Here is a 23,740-nt window from a genome sequence, read left to right as displayed (position 1 = left end):
CAAAGACGGAGAGTCTATTTCTCCACTCCTCAGAACTTTCATGGGCCTTGCAACTTCTCTGAATATGAAAAGGCAGAAGTGGCACTGTGCTGGTACCAGGAGTAGCACTGCCAAATGTCCCTTTGGAGGCAAAATCATCCCCATTAGAGGACGACTGGTCTACAGTCTTAAATTTTTTTTTCAATACATTATTTAATATTTCTATCTGGAAAACTTCATTCACATTACCTAAGCTGATAGTTTTCTTTTCATTAGAAATTCTCTGATGTACATAAAGTTGTTTTATTGAAAACTCTGATACAGTAAAGATATTTATAAGGCTTTACTTTATTCTCAGTGTTCAATGAGCTGTCTCTGCCTGATAAAGGCATTCCTACATTTCTTGCATTCTTTGTCTCTTCATATGACTTGATTTTTCCATCAATTGACTGGGGATGAAAGATGACACCACAAGGAATTGTGTTGAATTTTCTACACAATTTGTGTGAATTTTTTACACAAGGACTGGTAACTTCTCACAGAAGTCTGTCTCAAATTCATAAAATGAACTGGCCACAATGGACTGGTAGTGTTGTAAATGGATTACACATGGGAGGGCCCAACAGTGAATATTTATTTCTCACTCAGGTAAAGCACAAATGGACATTTTTTTTTTTGGTAGAGTTGGGAAAATTTCTGCTCTCCATAATCATAATCAATTTTTTCTGTCTTAAGTCATGGTTGCCATCTCCACCCAGTGGCTCCCAAGGCAAACCGGGGTGGGGGTGTGGGGAGCAGATTTGCGCTTCAGAACCACAGGGCATAAAATGTCAGCAGGAATGCATGGAAGGTTTTTTTTTTTTTTTCTTGTGGCCTGGCCTGGAATTAATGTTTATTGCTTGTGTTCAAATTCTCCTGGCCACAGCTCAGTTATATGGTCCCACCCACAGTAAAGGAAGGCTGAGAAATGCAGGCTAACTGTGTGCCCCAAAGAAAAAGAAAGTGAGTTTGGGTGTACATACAGCCAGTCTCTGCCATACATGATTTCTCCTCTGTGTGAGTCCTCTGATGTTTGCTGAGGTGTGATTTCTGGCAAAAGGTTTTTCCACATTCATTACATTCATAGGGCTTCTCTCCTGTGTGAGTTCTTTGATGTACAGTGAGGGCTGACTTCTGGAAGAAAGTTTTCCTACATTCTTTACATCCATAGGGCTTCTCTCCTGTGTGTGTTCTCTGATGTCTACTGAGGGTTGACTTTTCACAAAAGGTTTTCTGACATTCGTCACATTTATAAGGTTTCTCACCTGTGTGAGTTCTCTGGTGTACAGTGAGTTTTGACTTCTGGTAGAAAGTTTTACCACATTCTTTACATTCATAGGGTTTCTCACCTGTGTGAAGTCTCAGATGTACAGTGAGTTTTGGCTTCACACAGAAGGATTTCCCACATTCATTACATTTATAAGGTTTGTCTCTTGTGTGAGTTCTCTGATGTACAGTGAGGGCTGGCCGGTGGCCAAAGGATTTCCCACATTGTTTACATGCATAAGGTCTCTCTCCTGTGTGAGTTCTCTGATGTGCAGTGAGTACTGACTTCTTATGGAAGGTTTTACCACAATCATTGCATTCATGAGGTGTCTCCCTATTGTGAATCCTTTGATGAACAGTGAGGGCTGACTTCTGGCAGAAGGATTTCCCACATTCATTACATTCATAGGGCTTTCCCCCAGTGTGGATTCTCTGATGAATAGTACGGTCTGATTTATGGCAGAAGGATTTCTCACATTCATCACGTGCATAGGGTTTCTCTCCTGTGTGTATTTTCTGATGTTTAGTGAGATTAGACTTTTTATAGAAAGTTTTACCGCATACATCACATTCAAACGTTTTCTCTCCTAACTGAATTCTCTGAAGCTGAGGGGGATGTAATTTCTGGCAGAAATTATTCCCACTTTGATTACATTTATGCTGTTGCTCCTGGAGATCAGCTCTGTGAAGATTCAACTGTGTTGGTTTCTTACAAAAGGTATTCCCCCATTTGTTACATCTATAGTGATTCTCCCCTATGTGAGTTCTCTCTTGGGCAATGAGAGCTGACTGATCACAGGCCTTCCAATATTTCTTATATTTGTAAGCCATCTCACCCATACGAACCCTCCTATGTGTAAAGAATATTGCTTCCTTGATGAAGTCTCTCCCTTGTCCGTTACGTTCAAAAGGTTGCTGCAGAGTTTGATTCTTCTTCTGATGACTAGGGTACTCAGCATATCTGAGGGATTTCCGAGTTCTATTACTGTCCTCCGGTTTCTCTCCAGCATGCATCTCATCAGGCTCACTAGGGAGAAACGTGTTCTTACACATATTCAACATTTCTGACTTCATTTCTGAATAGTTACCATCATTTATCATCAGTTTTGAAATATGAATTGGGCTCAGATTAAATGTTTTTCCTAAGTCAGTTGTCCCCTTAGTTGATGTTTCGTTGCTGGTGATTACAACTTGCCACAAACGTCTACCATGATTTTCCTGGCTGGTCTCAATCAGGTCATCCACAATCTGGACATCTAAAAGGAGATAAAAATAATTACAGGTCATACCTTTGAATCACATATAAGTATTTCCTATGGAATGGTTTGTAAAGGTAAAGAAGTTTCTTTTCATCCTAGCGGGATATGATTCTTTAAAGAATCAGTGACGGGGGACTTCCCTGGTGGTACAATGGTTAAGAATCAGCCTGCCAATGCAGGGTATACGGATTCAAGCCCTGGTCCTGGAAGATCCCACATGCCACAGAGCAACTAAGATCCCACGTGTTGTGCACCCCAACTACTGAGCCTGTGTTCTAGAGCCTGTGAGCTGCAACTACTGAGCCTGCGTGCCACAGCTATGAAGCCCACATGCCTAGAGCCCGTGCTCTATAACAAAGAGAAGCCACCACAGTGAGAAGCCCACGCACCGCAACGAAGAGTAGCCCCCGCTCACCACAACTAGAGAAAGCCCGCGCTCAGCAACAAAGACCCAACGCAGCCAAAAATAAATAAATAAATATTTTTAAAAATCAATAATGGGTACTGATTTTATAAGTATGTGATTTTTCTCCCTAATGAATTAATGTAAGAAACTTCATTGATAGATTTTCTAATGTCAAATCATTGGGTTTTTTGTTTTTGTTTGGTTTTGCTTAAGTTTTTTTCTTTTCTTTTAAATTCTTTTCAATGAGGAAGTATTAGGTCAAAATACTTACTTACTGTCTAAATGTAGATTTCAGCTGACAGCTTTTCATCTACCATTGGTTTTCCATTCATTATCTCTACCTTTCTTCTTATAATTGTGGGTAACTTGGGCTAGCCCTTTTCTGATCGCTCAGCTTTGAAGATGGCATGATTTTCCTGGATAAGCTACTTACAGGATATGGGAGAGGGCCACTTGTGTCACCTAAATAAGAATACTGCTTAAAGACAAGAACTTTACACCTATGTTTGTTTAGTTTTTACTTCTCCCTGGGGAACAGCTATAGGCACCTATGGGTTTTTCAAAGGCTTAATCTTTTTTTCCATGCTGGACAAGGGAGCTTTCTGCAAATTCCTAACTTAACACTATACCCTTGGCTTCTCAGAACCCTTACAAGTTCACGAAACTCTAATTCACCACTTTGTGCAACTCCTCCCTGCTGGTCTGAAGGATTTAGGTTCTGCAACCCAGCCTGTGCCCACCATCTTCGAAAAGCTTTTTCTGGGTGCTTCTGAGACCAACAGCCTAGGCATTTTCACCTCACTTCATGGTGCAAGTGACTCTACTTGATAATTCACTGCTTCTGCAGATATTAACTTTACTGTACTTTACAGTTTCAGCTGTCCCTTAGTTATATTGAAACTGGAGTCCCACGTACACTTCTCATTCTTTTTTTATTTTTTTAAAACAATGATCTTCACAAGAGAAAGTTAAAAATGTTAATTTCAAACTCCACTCCCAAAGTACGAAATTCTTGGTTTCACTGGCCTTAGACCCACAGTCTCTAGTTTCTCCTCCCATGTCACAGGCCACCACTTTCCACGGTGAACAGTTTTCTGGGTCCTTCTCAGCCTCATGGTTTCTGATGTCATGATTTATGAGACCTGTACCTGGACCACTTCTCTCATGGTCTTAATAGGTCCGTAGGCCACCTCCTCTACTCCTACCAGTCTTGAGTTAATGATTTCCTAATTTGCATCTCCAGCAGTGATGTCCATCTTCTACTCCAGATTTTACATGCACACATATGTTCCATGTCAAAATGGAATGCAGTCATCTCAAACGTAAGCTCTACCAACATAAACACTTAATCTCCCCTAAATGTGCCTTCTTAACACCCTTCTGGAAACACTATACTCTTATTTTCCTCTCTCTCATCCTTGTTTAACACTTTTGTGGCTCTGATTTCACTACTAAACATGTATATTTGTTTCATTTTTCTCTTTCAACAAAATATAAGCTCTATATAAAAAGGACATTTCGAGACTTCCCTGGTGGCACAGTGGTTAGGAATCCGCCTGCCAATGCAGGGGACACGGGTTCGATCCCTGGTCCAGGAAGATCCCACATGCCGCGGAGCAACTAAGCCCATGTGCTACAGCTACTGAGCCTGCACTCTAGAGCCCGTGAGCCACAACTACTGAAGCCTGCGTGCCTAGAGCCTGTGCTCTGCAACAAGAGAAGCCATCGCAATGAGAAGCCCATGCACCACAACGAAGAGTAGGCCCTGCTCACCACAGCTAGAGAAAGCCCGCATGCAGCAACAAAGACCCAATGCAGCCAGAAATAAAAATTAATTAATTAATTAATTTTAAAAAAGACATTTCTTTGATTACTGCTGTAATCCACACATTTACAAAATTTACCAGTGTGTAAAACTTCCCAATTAACATGTTAAAAGAATAAATGAATGTATGACTAAATGCCCAAAAGAAAACAGTCTCTGAGAATGAACAAAAAGAGGCCTACTGGGGGCTTCCCTGGTGGCGCAGTGGTTGAGAATCTGCCTGCCAATGCAGGGGACATGGGTTCGAGCCCTGGTCTGGGAAGATCCCACATGCCGCGGAGCAACTAGGCCCGTGAGCCACAATTACTGAGCCTGAGTGTCTGGAGCCTGTGCTCCGCAACAAGAGAGGCTGCGATAATGAGAGGCCCGCGCACCGCGATGAAGAGTGGCCCCCGCTCGCCGCAACTAGAGAAAGACCTCGCACAGAAACGAAGACCCAACACAGCCATAAATAAATAAATAAATAAATAAATAAAAATTTAAAAAAAAAAAAAGAGGCCTACTGGGACTTCCCTGGTGGTCCAGTGGTTAAGAATCCTTCTTGCAATGCAGGGGCATTGCAATGCAGTTGCTGTGGGGCAACTAAGCCTGTGCGCCTCACCTAGAGAGAAGCCCGTGCACTACAACAAATCGAAGATCCCACGTGCTGCAACTAAGATCCAACGCAGCCAATAAATAAATAAATAAATATTTTTAAAAAAACAAAAAAGACGGCCTACTGAGAATCTAGGGACAGTGACTAACCAAGAAAAAATTCCAAGAGGAGGCAGGTGGGCACCAGTTTTTGGTAAGTCTAAGAAAATATTCAGCAATTAACAAAAAGGGGGAGGTTTACATGTGAGAGCCATATTTGGAGACTGAATAATGCATGAGTCTGATACATGCAGACTAAAGTCTGTCCCAAGGTATGAACTTGGAGAAAACCACTGGTGAAAAATAGCTCAGCATGGCCAACATCTGCTGTGCTCTCCTCTTCCCAGCCTCCCTGCTCATATGCACTGACTGACCTGGGAAACCCTGGTCTGGGGTTTCTTTTACAGTCCATGGTGCTGCTCCTTGCTCCAACTTGATGATCACCTCAGGTTTGGTAATGCAATGCCCTGTTGATGAGAAATAATGTAGGACTTCTGCCAAACTGTTTAAGTTTCATGGGCTCTTGAAAAATGCCAACAGCACAGCTTCAAGAGTCGTGCAATGAAGGGCCAGTCTGAACCTCTGACTGGAGGGGTGAACACACGTTCTTCCTGGCCCGGAATCTTAAACCTAAGTAGCATTTCATTTCACAAACAACTGTACATTTACCAATGAAGAAAAAAGTGCTTGCACTTGGCAGTTACTAGGGGAGTTTTGCTCACCCAGTGACACCAGGCTACTGTAGGTCTCCAGCATGACATCTCTGTATAGGGTCCTCTGAGCATCATCCAGGTCCTGCCACTCCTCCCAGGTGAAGTTCACAGCCACATCCTCAAATGACACCAACCCCTGTAATGGTACATTTTTCCTCAATTCAAGGCATCAGCCTGGGTCAAAAGAACAGGAAGTCTAGGAATTCATTCTTATGTGTGTGTTTTATCTTACACAGGATATACCATACCACGCTTTGTACTCTATATTGTGGGATAAGGAGAAATCATAGTAGAAATACCCTACATCTGTGTTAATTTAGTAGTTCTTCAAAGTACTATCATAGTTTCCCTTATAAATCTGGAATGGTCCTCATTGCCAAGGATACAAGGAGCATATGAGCTGGTATGGAGACATAAGTACAAACACTTACCTGGAATAATGTGTTAGATGAACCAGGTTACACACATGTTTAAGGTAGCCTGGGGTATCAAGGGAGAAAAAGAACAGTTGTACTCTGTACTGTCAGGTTGCACTTCACTGAATAGCTAAACATGTCGGCTGTTCAGTGTGAACCACATGTTCTCACGAATATGAGGCAAGAGCAGAGGTCAAGCTGAGAGGGCATAAAGAACAGATGCCACTTTAATGGAAGTACAAGCAGCACCACATCCAGGTGGGTGCTCCTGGGCTGAGATAAGAGATAAAGATAGTAAAGGTATTCAAGGAACTGATTATAAAGTTACCCTGCATTTAAATATATGACCTAACTCCATCAATAAAAAACCTTACGTGCTCACCATTTTTTAAAAAAAGTATGTACACATGCATCCTAGAATTTTCTTCTTATTACCTAAGGAATTGCTTATGTCTACCCGAGAGTGAACATGACCCACTTCCTAAACAACAGGGAGTGAATAATGAGGGGCTGATAATGAGAGGTAAGCTACATAGCCAGATGTGCCCTTTAACACTCATTGTCCAGTAGGAGAATGGAGAAGGGCTTAAGGGAGAATCAGAGGAGAATAAACAGAGGGAGAAATGACCAGCTATACTGAGGTAACAGAGGAAGATGAATACAGAACAGAGGACTAATTCCAAAACAGAAAAAAAAAGAAAAAGAAAAAGAATTTGGTACTCATTTGCTCTGAGAAGGTGAAGGGAAAGTTTTACTACCAGGCTGTCTGCACTACAAGCTGGTAGATACTAGCACTATAAACTGATATTGGGGTAAGGACAAAGAATAGGATTTGCAAAACAGACACAGATCTTGGACATAGCATGTTTGAAGTTTGAAATTTCTGTGGTCAAATATGTGAAGATGTGCAACTGGCAAATGGATATATGCTCTTGAGCTCAGGAGAGAGATACAAGATGAAGAAAAGGATTTAGGAAACAGCAATATTTTAGTGGTAGCTGAAGCCATCGGAGTGAATAAAATTGCTCAAAGACAACCTAAGAGATTGAAAGGAGAAAATGAACAAGTATGGCGTTTTAGGAAACACTGATATTTACTGACAGAGAAAGAAAAACAGACCGTGACAATGGAGAAGAAATTTTTAATTATTCTAGGAATAGAGAAAGCCTCAATATTAAGAAATCTATTAATACAGTCCATCGTATTTGGAGTTCGGTGGAGAAAATTCTAGATCATCCACACAGATGCTAAGTAGACATCTATAAAAATACCTTCTCATTTGTAATAAAAAAAACTTAAAAGAGGATTCACGGGATTTTTCCTTAACATGATAAATGTGTATGTCTTAGCCACAAGTGAAAGCCAGCATCACACTTATGGGGAAACATGCAGAGCAAGGATGCTTCATCACCATAGTTATTAACACTGTACTAGTAGTGTCAGTCAACACAATTAAAGAGAGAAAACAGCAGTGAAAATGATGATGGTTTCCATATAATTCATACTGAAGAGACTCACATGACATCCAAGTACATCCAAGTACTCCACATAGGAAGATTTAATAAATTAGTAGCTTATATAACTAATATAAGGCTTTTATATAAACTTTCATATACATGAGGATACTCACACAACCACAATAACAAGACGACAAAACACCTAGCAATACATTTAACAAAATAATGTACAGAATTTATGAGGGGGTGGGGGGGAACCCTGAAGGATACAAAAAAGAACTAAACAAATGAAAAGACATACCATGTTCACCGATGGGAATGAGTAGTACACATCATGGCAAGCTGATTTAAAAGTTCATGTGGAAAATTAAGAATAAACATGCGGTAGGTTATATTTCTGTCCAGCTAAATTCAGTGCCATAGACTGGGTGGCTTAAACAACAGAAAACTCTTTTCTTACAATTCTACAGGCAGGGAAGTCTAAGATCAAGGTGCCAGCCAATTCATTTCCTGGTAAGGGCTCCATTCCTAGCTTGCAGATGGCTGCGTTTCTGCTGAGTCCATATATGGCAGGGAGGGAGGGAGAAGGAAGGAAGAGATCTCTCTCTTCCTTTTCTTATAGGGCCACTAATTCTATTGGAGTAATGGCCCCACCCTACGACCTCATTTAAACTTGATTAAATGCATTGGGAGTTAAGGCTACAGCATATATATTTGGGGGGAATATAATTCAGTTCATAGCACTCCTTGCAGTGCCTTTCTCTGTAAAAGGATGTATATATCCCCTTGCGCTGGAACTCACATAAACAGATTTGTAATTCTCCACCTGTCTTGCTTTGACCAATGACATGTGAATGGAAGCATCACTCCTAAACAGAATCTATTTAAGAGTCACACAATGATCACCGTATTTCCCCTTTACCATGTTCATCCTCAGCAATATTACAGAAAGAAATACTCCTCTGTCCGGGATGCTGCATGATGCTGAAAGGAACAAAACTAAAGCTGACCCATGAAGGACAGGTAATAGCACTGAGAAAGAAACCTTTCTTCCTGACCGAACTGGTAACTGAACTGGCACCAAACCAAACAAAAAAACACCACCAACAATGGCAACAAGTAGTGCAGAGAAACTGTGAGGATGGTGTTATAATGGACCATGGTGTTACTTAAGATAACTGGTAGTTATATACTTACTGTTACTTAAGCCACATGAGTCATACTTCTTAAATCAAATAATGTTTACCTGATGGACTTAAAATCTTAGAAAAAGAGGCAGGAAATCAAAATGTTAATATAGGAAAATGATGAGCTAAGGGGAGGAAAAAAAAAAAAAAGATTCCAAGGAGGGATGAAAGAAAATAAGCAGAAGCTAGAAATTTGGGGTCTTGTAGAGTAGGAAAACTCTCAAAACATTTCTTTTGCTTTTATTGTGTTAAGGCAGAAAAAGTTACCTCTTTCAGTTCTTACAGAAAAAAATACAATGAGAAACACTTTAGGAATCAAAAGTAATTATACTCAAGTGCATGGCAAGTAACAAATGAAGAATATAACTATGATAGTCACTGTTAAAACTTAAGAATGGCTTGAGCTGGCCCACAATAAATCCCTTCTGTTGCCCAAAATGGCACAGACTAAGGATGAAATACTTAAGAAAAAACAAAAACTTACAGTCTAAAAAATATATAGATACATGAATACCAAAAAGAAAAAAAAAAAAAACATAGAAAGGTATGTCTCACAAAGCTCAAGCTAGCTGAAATAAAGATATAAATCCAACTACATTTTTTAGGGTTGTACTGTCAAAAACCAACCAAACTGAACTAAAAAGTACTGACAGTTTAAGATTTAAAGAGGCTGCTTGAGACTATCGACAAGAAGCATATCAAAAAAAGAAGCCCAGCCACTGAGGAAGGCATATTTATTATTTTATTAGTTTTTAATTTTATACCTAATCTTACATTATTCCATTTTTATTGAAGTATAATTGACAAATAAAATTATATATATTTAAAGTGTATAACCTGCTGATTTGATAAATGTATGCATTATGACCTGATTACTACAATCAAGTTACTTAACACACCCATCACCTCACAGTTACCCTCTTTGTGTGTATGTATGAGAACACTTAAGATCAATTCTCGTGGCAAATTGCAACTAAACAATAAAGTATTATAAACTATTGTCTCATAGTCACCATACTGTACATTAGTTCCTCATAATTTATTCATCTTATAATTAGAAGTTTGTACCCTTTCACCAACCTTTACCATTTCCCCCATACCGACAACCACCATTCTACTGTTTTCATGAACTCAACTTTTTTTATTTTTCCTTCCACAGTTAAGTGATACCATAAAGTAGCCTTTCACTGTTCGGCTTATTTCACTTAGCATAATGCCCTCAGGTTCATCTATGTTGTTGCAAATGGCAGAATATCTTTCTTTTTAATGGATAAATAACATTCCCCTAGATATATATACCACATTTGCTTTATCCATTCATCTGATTACCGATACTTAGGTTATTTCTGTGTCTTGGCTGTTGTAATACTGCAAGGAACACGGGTGTTAAGATATTTCTTTGAGACACTGATTTCATTTCCGTCAGAAATATTCCCAGAAGCAGATTTCCTGGATCACAGAGTAGTTCTATTTTTAAGGTTTCTTATTGTTTCTTTCTTCCTATCTATCTATCTATCATCTATTTGGCTGTGCCGGGTCTTAGTTGCAGCACACGGGATCTTTGTTGCCGTGTGCGGGATCTTTACTGTGGCATGCGGGATCTTTAGTTGTGGCATGTGGGATCTAGTTCCCTGACCAGGGATTGAACCTGGGCCCGCTGCATTGAGAGCACGGAGTCCGAGCCATTGGACCACTAGGGAAGTCCCTATTTGAGAAAATCTCATATTGTCTTCTAAAATGGCTGTATAAATTAATTCCCACCCTAGCATAAAAGGTTTCCTTTTAACTACATCCTCAGCAACACTTGTGATCTCTTGTCTTTTTGATACTAGCATTAAACAGGGGTGAGGTGATATCGCATTGTGGTTTTGATTTGCATTTTCCCAATGATTAGTGACATTGAGCACCTTTTCGTGTACATGTTGGCTATCTGTATGTTTTCATTGGAAAAATGTTTATTCAGGTCCTTTGCCCATTTTTGACTTGGTTTTTTATTTTTTCCTATGAGTTGTAATAAATTCCTTATATTTTGGATATTAACCTCTTATCATATATGACTTTCAAATTTTTCTCATCCCACGGGTTCCCTTCTCGTTTGGTCAAGTGCTTTCTTTGCTTTTTAGTATGATGTAGTCCTACTTGTTTATTTTTGCTTTTGTTTCTTGTGCATCTGGTGCCATATCCAAAAAAATATTGCCAAGTCTAATGTAGAAGCTTTTTTCTGTTAGGAGTTTTATGGTTTTAGGTCTTACATATAAGCCCTGAAGTGTCTTGCCTGATACAAATATCTTTGTTTAACCTGATAGCTTTGGGTCACACAGATATCCTATGCTAAAAATGTGATTAATGGTGGGAGGCCTTGTTATCAGCACATTTTATGAGCCCAGTCTATGGAGGGACTAGAGATTAAGGTCAGCCACACAGACGGTTAACCATGTCCACATGACAGAGCCCCAATACAAGCTGGATATCAAGGCTCAAGTAAGCTTCCCTACTTCTCAACATTCCATGCACACCGTCAAACCTTGTTGCTGGGAGAAAAAGGCACTGTCCACGTGGCTCCACTGGCAGGTTTTTGGAACCTTGCACATGAAGACTCCTGGACCCTGCTTCATGTGCCTGATCCCTTAACTGATTTTAATCTGCATCCTTTCACTGTACAAAACCATAAACATGAGTGCAACAGCTTTTTTAAAAAATTTATTTATTTACTCATTTATTTAATCTTTGGCTGCATTGGGTCTTCGCTGCTGCATGGGAGTTTTCTCTAGTTGCTGAGAGCGGGGGCTACTCTTTGTCGCAGTAGGCAGGCTTCTCATTGCAGTGGCTTCTCTTGTTGCGGAGCACAGGCTTCCGTAGTTGTAGCTCGTGGGCTCTAGAGCGCAGGCTCAGTAGTTGTGGCGCATGGGCTTAGTTGCTCGGCGGTATGTGGGATCTTCCCGGGCCAGGGCTCGAAGCTGCGTCCCCTGCATTGGCAGGTGGACTCTTAACCACTGCACCACCAGGGAAGCCCACAACAGCTTTTCTAAGTTCTGTTGAGTCCTGCTAGTGAATTACTGAATCTGAGGGTGATCATGAGGACTCCCAAAATTGCAGCTGGTAAAGGGCATGAGGGCACTCTGGGGACCACCAAAGTTTGTACAAGCAAGAAACATCAGGTAACTAACTATAACAAGGACCACTGTAATCAAATTGCCTAAAATCCGAAGAAAAATGATATCAGATAGAAATCTGGGTATATATAAAGGAATAAAGAACACTCGAAATGGTAAATATATTAATAAATATATAATATATATCGTAATATGTAATATATATTGTATAATATAATATGAAATAATATAATATATATTGTTTTTATGTTCAAACTCCTTTAAAAGGTAATTGACCATATGAAGCAAAATAAGAATGCATGTGGGGGACTTCCCTAGTGGCGCAGTACTTAAAAATCTGCCTGCCAATCAGGGGACACAGGTTCGATCCCTGGTCCAGGAAGATCCCACATGCCATGGAACAACTAAGCCCGTGCACCACAACTACTGAGCCTGCGCTCTAGAGCCCGCAAGCCACAATTACTGAGCCCGTGGGCCACAACTACTAAAGCCCGCATGCCCTAGGGCCTGCGTGCTGCAACTACTGAGCCCGTGTGCGGCAACTACTGAAGCCCGTGCGCCTAGAGCCCAGGCTCTGCAACAGGAGAAGCCACTGTAATGAGAAGACTGTGCACTGCAATGAAGAGTAGACACCGCTCACTGCAACTAGAGAAAGCCGGTGCACAGCAACGAAGTCCTAACGCAGCCAAAACAAAAGAATGCATGTGGGAGTAAAAGGTATGCCAACGGTATCACAGAAGCTGGGAGGAGAAAACTTTTGAAGTATACTGTTTTAAGGTTCTTATATAAATGGTATCTTATTTTAAAGTAGACTATGATAAATTAAAGATGAATAGCACAAACCTTAAAGTAACTGCTAAAAAGAAGTGTAATAAGCCAAAAAACAAGCTCATAGGTCACACAAAAATAGGTAATAGCCACATCTGACCTGTATGCCATAATTTACTGACCCTTATCTTGGATGAATTATTCCCATGGAAGAAAGAACTGAGTTGGGATAGTAGTAAGATTGGGAGACTTAAGAGAGCTGAACAATAGTCCAGTGGAGAGAAAATGACCCTATGATAAAGACAGGCCAGATAAACTAGTGAAGATAGATTTAAAAATATAAACATCATAAATGTAGCATGGCTTGTATGTTAATGGCAAAGTAGCTTGACCAGACTAACAATGTGCAGGAAACTATTATAAAAGCTGGACAGGGGCTTCCCTGGTGGCACAGTGGTTGGGAGTCTGCCTGCCAATGCACGGGACCCGGGTTCGAGCCCTGGTCTGGGAGGATCCCACATGCCACGGAGCAACTAGGCCCGTGAGCCACAGTTGCTGAGCCTGCGCATCTGGAGCCTGTGCTCCGAAACAGGAGAGGCCGCGATAGTGAGAGGCCCGCGCACCGCGGTGAGGGGTGGCCCCCGCTTGCCGCGGCTGGAGGGGGCCCTCGCATGGAGGCGATGACCCAACACAGCCATACATAAATAAATAAGTAAATAAATAAATAAAGACTTTCTATTTCACTGTCTTAAAAAAAAAAAAAAAAGCTGGACAAAATTTATAACACAATCACCTAAAGGCACTGGAGAACAACTAAAAGTAGGCAGAAACTAGATTTGAATAATCCATTGAAGGACAAACTACTTTGCAAGTTTATGGCATTTTACCAGAGGGCAATCTTCAATCTGCAAATAGATCAAGAAACTGAAAGCTGAAGCTTTACTGGCTTAGGTGTCAGAGGGCATAGTTTAGGGCTGCCAACAAAACTGGAAAACTCAGTGGGGGTGGGGGGGGTAGCTCTGGGAGAGAAGCAGCAAAAGAACATAATGTACCAAATTTCCACACAAAACCAACCACAGTTGTTGGCTGACTGCTAAACTACACATATGTGGAAGACCTCAGAGGGCTCAACAAGAAAGCAGCCTCTCAAAGCTGAAGGAAATGAATGAAGAGTCAGCTGCCGGTCACTATAAGAAATGAAGTTTAGAATTTGAATCCAGCCAAGTTAACTGCCTTGTAGAACAAAATCACTCTTTAGAGAAATATAACAGGATCCCAAATCTCTTGTAACATATGATTTACAATGTTTAGTACATAATTCAGAATCTCAACATATGTAAAGTAACAGGAAAATGTGACACATACTCAAGAAGAAAAACAAAAAATGACAAAAAATAATCACTAGAAACTAATCCCAAGGTATCCCAGATGCTGCACGTAGCAGAAACATTGTTAACCCATCCATAAATACGTTCAAGTACTTAAAGGAATATAAAAAATAATGTATTGGGGGGGGGGCAATATCAGTACAGAAAAACAAACTAGAAAAACAATTAAATGGAAATTGCAGAGCTACAAACTACAGTAACAAAAATGAAAAACTTTCTGATGAGCTGAACATTGGATTGGAAACAGCAAAAGAAAGCCAATGAACTTCAAGATAGATCAATAGATATTTTATCTTTTTAAGAGAGAAAAAAAATGAAGAAAAATGAAAAGAGGCTAAGAAGCAATTTAGAAAACAGTCTAACATATATGTAATTGTAGCACCAGACAGAAAGGAGAGAGAAAGAATGGAACATAATATGTATTTTTAGAAACAGTGGCTAAAACCTTCCCAAATTTTGTGAAAGACATGAATTTACAGATTAAAGCAGCTCAATGACCCACGATCAGCTTAGATTCAAAGAAAACTACTCTAGGGACTTCCCTTGTGGCACAGTGCTTAAGAATCTGCCTGCCAATGCAGGGGACACGGGTTCAAGCCCTGGTCCAGGAAGATCCCACATGCCGCAGAGCAGCTAAGCCCGTGCGCCACAACTACTGAGCCCATGTGCCACAACTACTGAAGTCCACGTGCCTAGAGCCCATGCTCCATAACAAGAGAAGCCGCTGCAATGAGATGCCCACGCACAACGAAGAGCAGCCCCCACTTGCCGCAACTAGAGAAAGCCCATGCGCAGCAACAAAGACCCAACGCAGCTAAAAATAAATAAATTTATAAAAAAAGAAAACTACTCTAGGCACACCAGTCACACTGCCAGTATCCAAAGGTAAAGAGAAGATCTCGAAAGCAGCCAAAGGAAAAGATCACATTCAGGTACATCTGCACATGAATGATAGATGACTTCTCATCAGAAACCGTGGGAAACATCTTTAATATGCTGAACAGAAACATCCTTCAAGCCGTAATTCTATCCAGTGAAACTATGCTAAAAATAAAGATGAAATAAAGACATTTTCAGATAAAGAAAAACTAAGCTAATTCATCATCAGAAGATAGCACTAAAAATGCTACAGGACATTCTCCAGGATGAAAGAAAAAGATACCAGATGTTAACCTGAATCCATAGGAAAGAATCAGGATCATTGGAAATGGTAAATGTGTGGGTAAATATAAAGGATTATATATATATAGATTTCTTCTCTTAATTCCTTTAAGATAGATATGATTGTTTAAAGAAAAATTATAATAACATACAGGAGACTCATAATGTATGTAGACTCAATATGTACATACACATGTATAAAAACAAAAGTACAAATGATAGGGGTTGCAAATGGAATACTACTACTCAAAGGTCTCTACATTTTATGTGAAGTAATGCACTGCTCCTCTAGTATATTCTGATAAAGACTCATATTGTAAGCCTTATAGTAACCAATAAAAAAGCAGTGGAATGAAGTAGTGTATTAATTTGATAGGGCTGCCATAACAAAGTACCAAAATGGTAGAGCCACTCTAGAAGACAGTTTGGTACTGTCTTCAAAATTAAACACACACTTTTAACACATGATCCAGCAACTGCGCTTCTGGTATTTATCCAAAGGAACTGAAAACATATGTCCACATAAAACCAGTACACGGATGTTTGTAATAGCTTTACTCATCAATTGCCAAACTTGGAAGCAACCAAAATGTCCTTCAGTAGACGAGTGGATAAACTGCGGTACATCCAGGAAATGTAATATTATTCAGTGCTAAAAATAAATGAGCTATCAAGCCATGAAAAGACACAGAGGAAACTTAAAAGCATGTTAACAAGTGAAAGCAGCCAATCTAAAAAACCTACATAACATGATTCTAACTATATGACATTCTATAATAGGCAAAACTATGCAGATAGTAAAAATACCAGTGGTTGCCAAGGGCTATGGATTACAGAAGGATGAACAGAAAGAGCACAGAGGATTCTTAGGGCAATAAAACCACTCTGTATGACTATAATGGTGAATACATATCATTACACATTTGTCCAAACCCATGAAAAGTACAGTACCAAGAGTGAATTATAATGTAAACCAAGGACTTTGGGTAATAAGGATATGTCTGTGTAGCTTCGTGAATGGTAACAAATGAATGCCCGATCCTGACAATGGGGAGGCAGCGTGCGCGGGCAGAGAGTACACTGGAAATCACTGCACCTGCTGCTCAATTTTGCTGGGAACCTAACACTGCTATAAAAAATAAAGGTCTATTTAAAAAATGTGCAAAGAGGATATACAAATGGCCCATACACACATAAAAACATGCTCAACATCGCCAGTCATTAGAGAAAAGCAAATCAAAAGCACAATGAGATATCATCTTATGCCCGTTAGGGTGGCTATTATTTTAAAAACAGAACAAAACAGGAAAGAACAAGTGTTGGCAAGAATATGAAGAACCTGGAAACCTTGTGCACTGCTGGTGGGAATGTAAAATAGTGCAGCCACCATGGAAGACAACATGGTGATTCCTGAAAAAATTAAATACATAATTACAATGTGATCCTACAACTTTACTTCTGGGTGTATAAGAAACAAAGTTAAAGTGGGAACTAGAAAAGATAATGTCTACACACACGGTCATAACAGCATTATCCTTTACAGCCTAAAAGGTTAAAGTAACCCATGAAACCATTGATGGATTAATGGATAAATAAAACGTGGACATACATATAATGGTAATATTATTGAGACTTTATAAGGAAGTGAATTTTGACCTGCTACAATATGGATAAACCTTGAGGACACTACACTAGGTGAAATAAGTCAGTCATTTAAGGACAGATACTGCATGATTCCACTTATATGAGGTTCTTAGAGTCGTCAACTTCATAGAGACAGAGATTACAGTGGTTGCTGCCAGGGGCTGGGAGAGGGGAGAAGAGGGACTTAGGGTTTAATGAGTAAAGTTTTTTTGGTTTTTTTTTTTGTTTTTGGCTGCGTTGGGTCTTCAGTGCTGCGTGCGGGCTTTCTCTAGTTGCGGTGAGTGGTGGCTACTCTCTGTTGCAGTGCACGGGCTTCTCACTGCAGTGGCTTCTCCTGTTGCAGAGCACACGAGAAGGTGCTCAGGCTTCAGTAGTTGCAGCATGCGGGCTTCAGTAGTTATGGCGCATGGGCTTAGTTGCTCCGTGGCATGTGGGATCTTCCTGGACCAGGGATTGAACCTGTGTCTCCTGCATTGGCAGGCAGATTCTTAACCACTGTGCCACCAGGGAAGTCCCGAGTAAAGTTTTATCTGGGGAGGATGAATCTGGATATTCTTAGTGGTGATGATTACACAACAGTGTGAATAAACTAAATGTACTACGAGTACTGAATTGTACTCTTAAAAATGGTGAAATTGCCAATATTAGCTTATGTGTATTTTATCACAATAAAAAAAAATTAACCAACAATTAGGAGAGTTCTGCTCCATAGTCATAGTTATGAATAATGCACACATTCACTTCTCCCTACTCATTTTTAAGTGATTAACTGAAATAGCAGAAGAATTAAATAGTCTTTAACAGGGTTTGGAAAAAGGTCGTTTTTGAACTAGCAATACACAATTATATCATAATAAAAGCGATAGAATCACTGACAAATTTATATAAATGAAAGTTAAAAATTACAAAAATCTGTAACCCTTGTTTTTAGACTTTGTGTAACTTTGTCCTGACCCTTGTTCAAATATGTCTGAATAACTCCTGAATTCTTTCTCCCACTGGACTCCTAAGGCTGTCACCACACATGCTGGCCAGCAGCACAGCTCGAGGGGAATCTAACCAGATCACGGCAAACACATCCTTCAGGTTTTGCCAAGGATGACAATTCCAACGTATAAAAGAAAGTTACTGCGTTTGTTAGTGAGCAACAATGCAGACATCAGATGAAATTAAAGGAACAAATAGAAGTAGCAGGACTTTACCTTAGATGAGATTAAAGCTGAGAGAGAGGGAGGGGTCCAGGAGAAATCTCATTTCGGTGGTTTGAGTCACTGGCTGGATGAAAGTAGTATCATATGTAACGGAAGAAAGAAGAATGTGGTTTTCATTTTGGATTTGTTGAGCTTGAGGTACCTTCTGCATAGCTACAAGAAAGCATTCAACAAGGAGCTGAACCTATGGTCTAAAGGTCGGGAAGAGGTCCAAGCTGGAGAGAAACAGGACTGTCAAATCACAGAGGGCCAAACAGGTCAAGGAGAACTGCAGAGTGTGAAGAACGGGGCCCAGGTTTGAACACTTGGATGAGCAACGTTCAGGAGCAAAAGAAAAAGACAGAAGAATTCGGGAATAAACCATCAGAGAGGGCACAATAGAAGCTAATGGACAAGAATTTCCATGAGATCATGGACAGTAGCTTCAATATGGCAGAAGGTTCAAGTAAGGCAAAGACTACAACATATTCATTGAACCTAACTATAATTTAGGTTATTGGTGAGCGTGAGAAGAAATGAATTAAGACCATGTTGAGTAGGTTAAGCTGCAAGAGAGCAGTGGAAACATTTGCCAGAAAATATAACCTTGAACAGTCTGCTATACAACCTGCATACATAGACTAGCTGAGAGAAATGAGTTATTTAAAAGACCTGCAGTCAGTTCAATCCTCCAGACATTCCACATTTTATCCATGCATCAAGTAGGGCCTTCCAAAAGCTGTCTGGGACCACACTATTTTAGCAACTCCAGAAAAACCGTATTAAGCAAGTTCTGCTTCAGCACTAGGTAAGTGTCACCACTGCAGAATGCATGAAGTGTTTATTTCCAGACTGGCAGTGAAACACTGTCCACTCCATCATCTATGTGACCAATTAAGACACTGTTCAGACTTCTGTGCGTGCAAGTTCTCATGTCTCAAGGGAATGTAGCATGCTTTCTTCTAAGGGTCCATTCTGATCAGGGAACAGCTGTATCTGTGTTTTTGCCATTGCACTCACCTTGGACAACTCTAAGGTCATATTACCTGACTATATCCACATGCCACCTTTATCTTGTTTATGTGTATTGCCCTGAAGCTGAATCTTACTTATTTTTACTTTTCCATTTTACTTTAAGGACCCTCATAAAGCTCATACAGTAAAATATAAAACAAGTTGAGGAAAAAAAAACAACTCACCAGAGATGTATTCATTTCCTGCTGTTCTTAGAAACACACAGAGGACTCTGGAAAGAGAGCTGGGAGAGAAGGTGAATGGAGGGGCATCAATTTAAATTTTTAAAAATGCTTACTTAAATAATGGTTGTTGCTTTATTTACACAATGGCTGCTTCTCCGTATTTATTTCCCTGTGACGTTCCCTACAACTGATGTGGGCTCTGCCATTCGACTTGCTTTGGTTAAAAGGACATAGGATACAGCAGAAACTAACACAACATTGTAAAGCAATTATACTCCGAAAAAGATATTAAAAAAAAAAAAAGGACATATGATGCAAACACAGATGAAAAGCACTTTTCCACTACAGCTTGCCTTCTGGGGCTAGCCTGTTAGGGACACGTGGTTTAGCCAACAGCCAGCACAAACCACCAAAAAAGTAAATGAAGTCATCTGAAATCACACAACTTCAGTCAGGGCACCAGATGACTACAGCTTCATTTGCGAACCAGACAACACTAACACAGGAACTGACCAACTAAACCTAGCCCCAAAATGCTGAACCACAGACCTAGAGATTGTCATACTGAGTGAAGTAAGTCAAAGACAAATATCATATGATACTGCTTATATGTAGAATCTAAAAAAATGATACAAATGAACCTATTTACAATACAGAAATAGAGTCATAGATGTAGAAAACAAACTTACAGTTATCAAGGGGAAAAGGAGTGGGGGAGGAATAAATTGGGAGACTGGGATTGACATATACATACTACTATATATAAAAGAGACAGCTAATAAGAACCTACTGAAAGCACAGGGAACTCTACTCAATACTCTGTAATGACCTATACAGGAATAGAATCTAAAAAAGAGTGGATATATGTATATGTATAAACTGATTCACTTTGCTGTACAGCAGAAACTAACACAACATTGTAAATCAACTATGTGCCAATAAAATTTTAAAAAGTAAAAACAAAACAAAAATTTAAAAAAAACCCAAGATGCTAAACTTTGAGCAAATCTTTTTTTAATATATTTATTTATTTATTTATTTTTGGCCACATTGGGTCTTTGTTGCTGTGCGCGGGCTTTCTCTAGTTGCGGTGAGCGGGGGCTACGCTTCGTTGCAGTGCGCAGGCTTCTCATTGTGGTGGCTTCTCTTTGTTGCAGAGCACAAGCTCTAGGCGCACGGGCTTCAGTAGTTGTGACACGTGGGCTCAGTAGTTGTGGCACACGGGCTTAGCTGCTCCACGGCATGTGGGATCTTCCCGGACCAGGGCTCGAATCTGTGTCCCCTGCATTGGCAGGCAGATTCTCAACCACTGCGCCACCAGGGAAGCCCCCAATGTGTTTTTGTTGTTGTTGTTGTTTTTTAAGTCAGTAAATTTGGGTTGGTTCATTACTGAGCAAATGCTAAATGATATGTCTAAGTCCCCAAACTCAATGTTTTTAACAAAATTACCTGGGGAAAAAAGTCTTACATTACATGCTGAAATACAATCAATAGAACTTCACAACCACATGTAGAACTTCTGAAAGGAAAACAAATGTCACCTGGATGGACCTCAGTAAGGTTGTTGCAACTAAGAGACCGCGTGAATTTTAGAAAGCAATTGTGTGCAGACCAGAAAACTATGTTTTAACTTTTTTACATCATAACACGAGTCTGTTAATTTTATGGAGGCATACGCTGTGTTTTATTTACATTTTTTAAAACTCAGTTTGGAGCCAATTAGAGTGAAGTGTGATTCACTCTAATTTTCCTAGTTTAAACAGTGGGAAATAGGCTTCTGTTATTGTGCTGTGGAATTTATGATTATCAAGAACAGATTTCTGATGTTAAGTGGGAAACACTTGTATTATTAGTCCCCGGAGCTCACTTAGTCCACAGAAAGAATTAGGGAAAATAAGATAGGCATGTTTAAGTCAAGGTCTTCTAAAAATTATTTAAGTTGACTGCATTTCTCAAAAATGGTGTCAAAAGTAAACGTGTTTGACTTCATGGTGGCAGAGTGGATAATATTATCCAAAAGTCAAGATGCCTGATGTATACAAAAAATCACGTGAGCCTGGCACATCACTCATGTCCTCAAATCCTTTTTCCTCTCCACACCCCGCTCACTCCCCAGTCTTTCTCGTAAGACAGACATACCCTGACAAACCCTTCCTGAACTAACAGAAAGAACTGCTAGGAAGAGCGAGCATCAGCATACCTCCAGATACCAAACTTGACGGTATAATAGGCTTGAGAGAGTTGAGATAACAGAAACAGTGGGGGTAGAATGAAGGAATGGGAATATTTAGGGAGCACCATAGACAGATTCTCTCAGCTGTGACAGGTTATCCCTCCACCCCAGACCACACCCTCGGGACCTCTCCAATAAGTAACATTTCTTTTGGCCTCTGCCTACCCCTCTCAGCCTAGCTCAGGTCTCCTTCTGAAAGTTGACTGAGACCTTCCATTATCACCCAGTCTTTGACAACTTCGGGAGGAAGCAGTGTCACCCATATCTCGTTCAGTCTGGGCAGAAGCATCAATAATTGCTTGGCCATGCAAAGCTAGAATCTTCTCCTTTCTGTGGCTCTTCTGCCTCTTCTCTGAAGCGCTAATAAGCGGGTTCAGGTTTCAGGGGTTGTCTTTCGTTCATACGGCGCCTCCCCTTCATGCTACCTTGTTCCAAACTACCTTGTTCCAAAGAAAAGGGGTCAGTCATTCAGAGCCCAGTGATCCCCCCTGGCACTCACGGTCTCTAGAAACTAGCTCTTGTGTAAACTGTAAACGAAACCTGGAGTGCTCAGCAGGCTACACAGCGCAGGAGGGGACCTGACACTTCACCTGCTGAAAAGACGCCGAGAGACCCCACTAACAACTACCACAAAGTAAGACTCCTCATGCATTTCACACTGATTTCTCCGGGAATCGGGGGCAACTCGCTAGTCCTTAAGGCGCTCGCGTCACAGGCGAGCAAACCCAATGTCACAGAGGTTAATGACATCGCCCAGAAGGCTTGCTTCGGCGGCACAGCTGGACAGTGCACGCAGCCCGCAGCCCTCCCACGCTCGCTCGCGTGGTCTGCAGACCCGCCCCGGCCTCACAGTCACCTTGGACTCCACCCCCAGGTCGCGAAGCCTCCGGAGGCGGGCGCCCGGCTGTCCGCAGTGCACCGTCTTCTGACCAAGCAACACTCGAAGCACGGCCCGAGCCGGCCCTTTCCAGCCCCGGACCAGCGGGTCCTGAGGCCACAATCGCCTCCCGGCCCCTGCCCAGGCCGCGGCTCGCACCTGCGCCTCAGGCCGCGCCGCTCACACCCGCCAACCTTTACTCTCCCACCGAGTGGCGCAGCACCCCCGCCCCGCCCTGCGTCCCCGCGCCGCGGCCGCCTTCCACCCTTGCACCCACCTTCGGGTACCCAGAATCCTAGCCAGCGCGCGGGCGCAGCTGCCGTAGCGCAGTGGGGTCCGGAAGTTCCGGGTGGGCGGGGCCGCACACGCGCAGGAGAAACCCGGAAGACTCCCTCCAAGTGGCTCCTGCGGGAACGCGTCCTTGCGTGGCGAGAGTGCGTGTCCCACACGCGTCTCCGTCCGTAGGCGCCGTCGGGGGACGTTTTGTGTATCGAGGGGTAATGGGTCTTGCTGCCCTGAGCCCCGGATGTGATGGATGAGACCGTGTCTCGACCCACGTGCAACCACGTGGAATTCTGGTTTGTTATTAAGTCCTAGTTTAAGAAGCTGAAAGAGATGTTGTGGGACGAATGGGGAAATTCTTATGAGGGCCGAGAATCCGATGATACTATAAGTTAGCTTTAATGTTTTTATTTCCTATAATGGCATTGCGGTTATGGAACCCACGTCCTTTTTTTTTTTTTTAACAGTTGCATACTACAGCATGAATCGTGAAATATCACAATGTCTGTCCTTATTAAAGTACTTAAACCATAATTGCGACTGTTGTGACTTTGTTAAATTAAGAGTTTAAATGTATATCCTCAGTGTGCGCAATGGTGAACCACCGTCAACAAAGACCACAAGGAAACGTGACATAGAAAATTTTATTACACGTAGGTCTATGCGTGCCTGTAAGTGCCACAAGAGGAGTTCAAGGCAGGCAGT

The 23,740-nt window shown here is 41.1% G+C and overlaps 1 protein-coding gene across 4 annotated transcripts; it reads right to left on the bottom strand.

The window, feature by feature from the left end:
* Positions 1–325: 325 nt before the first annotated feature.
* LOC137767572 (zinc finger protein 717-like) lies at positions 326–23,102 on the bottom strand. 4 transcript variants are annotated; one of them, XM_068548821.1, is made up of 6 exons: positions 23,031–23,083; positions 19,644–19,702; positions 6,552–6,600; positions 6,130–6,256; positions 5,782–5,874; positions 326–2,540 (listed from the first exon to the last, which is right to left on the bottom strand). In XM_068548821.1, the coding sequence occupies exons 4-6, from the start codon at positions 6,161–6,163 to the stop codon at positions 910–912; spliced, it is 1,758 nt and encodes a 585-aa protein (XP_068404922.1). In that variant the 5' UTR covers positions 6,164–6,256; positions 6,552–6,600; positions 19,644–19,702; positions 23,031–23,083; the 3' UTR covers positions 326–909. The 4 variants fall into 4 exon arrangements, with proteins under 4 accessions (XP_068404922.1, XP_068404920.1, XP_068404923.1 ...); XM_068548819.1 differs by lacking the exon at positions 6,552–6,600 and having other exon boundaries at positions 23,031–23,102; XM_068548822.1 differs by lacking the exons at positions 6,552–6,600; positions 23,031–23,083 and adding an exon at positions 18,457–18,529 and having other exon boundaries at positions 19,644–19,704.
* Between the last annotated feature and the right edge of the window lie 638 nt (positions 23,103–23,740).

Source organism: Eschrichtius robustus, chromosome 7 (assembly GCF_028021215.1).
Source record: "Eschrichtius robustus isolate mEscRob2 chromosome 7, mEscRob2.pri, whole genome shotgun sequence".
In the NCBI taxonomy this organism is placed as follows: Eukaryota; Metazoa; Chordata; class Mammalia; order Artiodactyla; family Eschrichtiidae; genus Eschrichtius; species Eschrichtius robustus.
Note: the sequence above shows the minus strand (reverse complement) of the source record. Positions and strands in the feature narration are given on the sequence as shown.

Excerpts from the sequence above, each read along its gene's own strand:
- LOC137767572 (XM_068548819.1), bottom strand. Across the intron at positions 5,875-6,129 it reads CAGTAGCCTGGTGTCACTGG|GGCATTGCATTACCAAACCT; the intron begins GTGAGCAAAACT and ends TCTCATCAACAG. Across the intron at positions 2,541-5,781 it reads CCCAGACCAGGGTTTCCCAG|ATGTCCAGATTGTGGATGAC; the intron begins GTCAGTCAGTGC and ends ATCTCCTTTTAG.